Source organism: Sinocyclocheilus anshuiensis, unplaced genomic scaffold (genome assembly GCF_001515605.1).
Source record: "Sinocyclocheilus anshuiensis isolate Anshui unplaced genomic scaffold, SAMN03320099.WGS_v1.1 scaffold332, whole genome shotgun sequence".
Lineage (NCBI taxonomy): Eukaryota > Metazoa > Chordata > Actinopteri > Cypriniformes > Cyprinidae > Sinocyclocheilus > Sinocyclocheilus anshuiensis.
Window position 1 is genome coordinate 359,601 of NW_015554181.1, and position 5,706 is coordinate 365,306.

The 5,706-nt window shown below is 30.7% G+C and overlaps 1 protein-coding gene across 1 annotated transcript in view; it reads right to left on the reverse strand.

Moving 5' to 3' along the window:
- Positions 1–5,706, reverse strand: part of cltcl1 (clathrin, heavy chain-like 1) — a 44,937-nt gene that overhangs the window by 33,941 nt on the left and 5,290 nt on the right. Inside the window, exon 2 of the mRNA XM_016463785.1 lies at positions 1,283–1,567. Within this exon, the coding sequence (XP_016319271.1) occupies positions 1,283–1,567 (285 nt within the window). The remainder of the gene's footprint in view (positions 1–1,282; positions 1,568–5,706) is intronic.

A 5,706-nucleotide genomic window follows, 5' to 3' on the forward strand; every position in this document is an offset into this window, starting at 1 on the left:
ACACACACACACACACACACACACACATTCACACACACACACACACACACACACACACATACTCACTCTCTCTCACACACACACACACACACATATTCACTCTCTGAAAATTTATTAAATTATAAAGATGTAAAATGTTATTTTACTCAATTAAAATGAATAAACAAATTTAAAATAAAAACACTTAAAATAAAACACTTTCTAAAAATGAACCAAGTGTAAAAAATAAAATGAATAAGGTTAATATATAAATAATAAAAAATAAAACACTAAATTAAATCACTAAATTAGTTTAAAAATGTTTTTATTGTTAAATTATTTTTCATTTTACATTTTGATTTAATTAATTTTTAGTAAGTGTTTTTTATTAATTTTGATTAATAAAAAAGTAAATAAAAATGTATAATTAATTAATAAATAAGCTAAATATTATCAAATAAAACAATTAAATCAAAGTATATGTATATGTATATATATATATATATTAATAATAAATAAAACACATACTGAAATTTAAATGACAAAAATGTAAAATTAAAATAAAAACATTTAATCATGAAATAAAACTTTCTAAAAATTAAAGCATAAAAATTAAAATAAATAATTAATAAAATCCAAATAAAATCTACTACCACACCCTAACAGAAAAATTTATGCATTTTTACAATTAAATATGTATATAGTTTTTTATATAGTTTATCCAAATGAGGATATCCCTTGATTTCCATAAAAGGAGGTTTTGTAAGGTTTAGCTCACTTTTGTCACCAAAATAAGGCTCAGAAAGTACAAATGCACACAGCGCTCATGCACATGTGAGGAAGCACGGTCAATCGGCCTTCAGTCAACGGGACACAGACGCTTACACACATATGAGACGTTATATATGTGACTCTGGAGCACAAAACCAGTCTTAAGTCGCTGGGGTATATTTGTAGCAATAGCCAACAATACATTGTATGGGTCAAAATTATCCATTTTTCTTTTATGCCAAAAATCATTAGGATATTAAGTAAAAATCATATTCCATGAAGATATTTAGTAAATTTCCTACCGTAAATATATGAAAACTTAATTTTTGATTAGTAATATGCATTGCTAAGAACTTCATTTAAACAACTTGACCCTTATGACTGGTTTTGTGCTCCAGGGTCACATATGTACTGTATGTGTGCCGTCAATGATCAGAGCACGACTGACAGACATCAATCCAGAACGACGGAGAAACTCACCATCATCTTCAACAAGAGCAGAGCAGAGCAGAGCAGAGCAGTTTAGTGGTTAGAGAGAGTTAAGATTTCTGAGAAGCGTATCAGAGAACAGCAACACAATGAAGCGCGTCAGACTGATTTGATGGGCACCTTTCAGAGCTATGACTTTGCTGGCCGGGTTCATGATGGCGCTGTCTGCCGTGATCGGCCGGCGGATCGGGCTGCTCGGGTCGCTCAGGTCCACGATCAGCACCTGGTTCTGCTCGCCCACCTTCTCTCGGATGCAGATGAAGCGGTCCGACTCCATGGTCAGGCAGCTGAAGCTGATGCTAGCCGGACTCACTCCCAGCGTCTGCAGCTAGAGAGCGACAGGGACAGCGCTCAGAAACACTCCACCTGTCCGAACCAGCTGATCCAACAACACACATGCAATCTCGGATTTTTTTCATAATCATTTTATGACTTTTAAATAGTCTAATTATTAATTGACATAAAAATTCAAAAATTCAAATCAAGATTAATAAATGTAAGACTTTAAAACTTTTGACTTTACGTTTTTATATCAAACTTTTTCTAAAAATGAATTTAAAAAATGAATAAAAAATAATTTTGATATAAAAATGAGCGAAACACTTCTATTAAATCATAGTGTAAAATTGTTTAAATTATTAAAAATAAACAATCACATTAAAACACTTACTGAAAATTCAATAAATCATAAAATGTAAAATTAAAAATAAATGTTTTTATTTTAAAATGTATTTGAATTTTTTAGGATTTAATTTTTAGTAAGGATTTCATTTGGATGGATTGTAAACATTTTACATTTAAAAATTAAATCATAGAAATGCAAAATTAATAACACTTTAAAAAAATCAAAATAAAACAACAATTAAATCATAAGATGTCAAATAAAATTAATAATTCAAAAATAAAAATAATCTAAATTAAACAATTACACAAAATTAATAAATCACAAATTAAACAAATCATAAAAATGCAACATTAATATATAAAAAAAATCAAAATAAAACAATTAAATCATAAAACACAAAAATATTCTAGACACTAAAAATGTATTAAATCACAAAATGTTAAATTAAAATTAATAAAGAAAAAAATAAAACAAACAATAAAATGTCAAATTAATAAATATTTAAAAAATAATCTAAATAAAACAATATTTATCATAAAAATGTAAACTAAAATTATTTAATATTAATAATCAAAGTATAACTTTATTTTATTAGTTTACCTGCATGTCATGTGACCTGTGACGTCAGAGAACCGTGAACATGTGAATGTGTCATTGTAATTGAAATATAAACTTGAAAACTCAGGGGTACTTCAAGTAAATATTTCAGCTCAAAGAGGGTCAGCTGACCAAAAAAAAAACACAAACAAAACAATATTTGGTAATTCCTGTAATAAAGCATCGAGCGATAAAACATCTCTGATGTTAACCAACAGTTTCTGCTCTAAGCAGCTGTGCACAAGATGTTTTGACATTATCTTTGATATTTTCCTCATAGTGAACTCCCACTGGTCTAAACTCTCAGCACAGCCGTATATGAAACAGTAAACCGGTCTGGATCATACAGACGGGGGAAAGCTCACATTCTTCAGAATGATTTCTCTGAATGATTCACTTCTGAGAAACAAGAGTGTAACAAAAACCTGCTGTCTGTCTGATGGGAACACACGCTTACGCAAGGACTGGAGATACTGTAGAGCAGCCTACGGCCAACTTGCACACGCACACACACACACACACACACACACACACACTCACTCACACACACACACACACACGCACGCACGCACAAACAGACGCACGCACGCACACACACAAACAGACTCACTCACACACACTCACACACGCACACGCACACACACACACTGAGTCAGAGGAAATAGAGCCACAACTCTTTCCTCCCTTTCCTTGTCTCAGCAACTCCCTCAAACACACACACACACACACAAGGACAGATAGAGGAGTGAGTGTGTATTTAGTGCTCTAATGAACATCTTCACAAAACCTGATGTTTGGTCTCTAGATATGGCTCGGCTCTCTCTCTCTGTCTGGATAACATCCCGAGATTGAACAAGAAAAGCATGCTTTAAAATCAAAAACAATGTGTTTCACTGCAAATTAGGCCACATTTTGAACAAGCAACACACATCATTTACGTACAGGCCAAAACACAATAACTAAAGTGCACTACTGTCAGCTTTAAAAATGTAAATATCTTTAATATGTTAAATTAAAACAATAAAAAAGAAAAGAAAAGAAAAGAAAAAATACAATCAAAAACAAAAGACTTGCTAAAAAATGATTAAAGCATAAAATGTCAAAATTAATACTTTTAAAGTAAAAACATAAAAAAACACCCTCAAAAATGTAAATCATAAAAAACAATCACATTAAAATAATTTTAAAAATACAATCAGAATAAAACACTTGCTAAAAAATAAATTATAAAAATGTAATAAAGGACCAGTATTTTTTTTTTCTCTATTTAGCTTTAACTTATGTTAGTTTTAGTACTTCAACTTAATATATTTCATGTTTTTCATATACAACTTATTTTGCTTCAGATTTAACGATTCTGAGATTTGTGTAACAATAACTGCATGCTTAAAATTAAAAACAATGATTTTTGTTTTTTAGCTGGAAATGAATACAAATTTTTAAACAACCAACACACGAGTCATTTGTTTTTTACAGGCCAAAATTTCCAAATGAAAAGCACCATTGTCAGCTTGAAAATGTAAATATCTGTCTGTTTCTGATATACAGTAATTCAAACACACCTAATCTGATGATTTAATGCAAAGACGATGAGGAAAGCAGGTGCTTTAGAAACATTACGTAACGGGACTCATTTGAATGAAGCTGCCTGCAATTTACATACATCTACAGTTTCATAATTTCAAGTAAAATGAAAATGGTTATAAAATATGAAAAATATATATACTATCACACTTACATAGTCAACATTACCAAGAGCAATGACCAACAATGATTGTAACCTAAAAAGCTAGAACAATACAAGTTTTAATCAAATTAAAAAAATAAAAATCATCAAAATAAAACGTACTAAAAATGAATAAAATCATACAATTAAAATTAATTATTTTAAAATATAAATAATCCAAATAAAACACTTGCTGAAAATTAAAAGCAAATGTAAACATTCAAATACATTAATGACAATTAAAATAAGACTAAAATATTTAAAATTATTTAAAATTATTTAAATAAATAAACATTAATTAAATAAAAATCCATTTAAAATAAAAACATTCAAAATAAAAAAAACTTGCTAGAAATTAATTAAATCATAAAAAAGTAAAATAAATAAATAAATAAATAAATAAAAAAAGACATTGTAAAAAATAATTTTTTTTTAAATAAGAGAAGTTTTAGGAGTAACAAAGATCCAAAATGACATTATTAGTGAAAATTCTCCTCACCAATGTAAAGAAGCCTGTCGAACAGTGACTTCTTTTGATTTATAAAGACTCATAATTCAGCTAAATTAGGTGTGGCTTTAATCAGACAGGTTTGAGTGAAGGGTTAGACGCTTATGTTACTGTACATACAGCAGCATTAGACCTGTATGAGAAGCACTGCATCTATGAGACGTCCTCACTAAAGTCCCACAGGACACTCAATATGTAGTGGGGCAGAAAGCTCCAGATGTCCAGTCACACACACACACACACACACACACACACACACTAATGAGGAGGTAAACTCATTTCCCATGGGCTCGTCTATGACGATGATGATGATGATCCGTCTCCGAGCAGAATGAGATGAAGCAGACTCTGTCTTGGTCTCTTCTGCTTACTGATGTCCTACTGCAAGACATTTACATTCATGCATTTGGCAAACACTTTTATCAAAAATGAATTCAAAGGTAAACATTTAGTAATCATGGGGAAATCAAAACCATGACTGTTGTTACGAGTACAATGCTCTAAAATGGAAAGATCACTATTACATGATTTATTATTAATTATATTGGCATTCTAACTTCAGAATAATTAAAAATTAAAAAATCTTAACTTTTATCAACTATCCGCCTTCAAAAATATTAAAGGGGTCATATGATGTTGCTAAAAAGAACATTATGTTGTGTATTTGGTGTAATGAAATGTGTGTATGCGGTTTAAGGTTAAAAAAACACATTATTTTCCACATACTGTACATTATTGTTTCTCCTCTATGCCCCACCTTTCTGAAACGCGTCGATTTTTACAAAGCTCATCGGTCTGAAAAGCGAGGTGTGTTCTGATTGGCCAGCTATCCAGTGCGTTGTGATTGGCCGAATACCTCAAGCGTGTGACGGAAATGTTACGCCCCTCACCATACTGTGACGTCTTGTCCCGGAGCAACGAGACAAAACCAATAAAACCCATTATAAACGAGGCATTTGTTGCATCCAGTGGGGACATAATTACTGATTATAATGACTTATACTGTCTTTT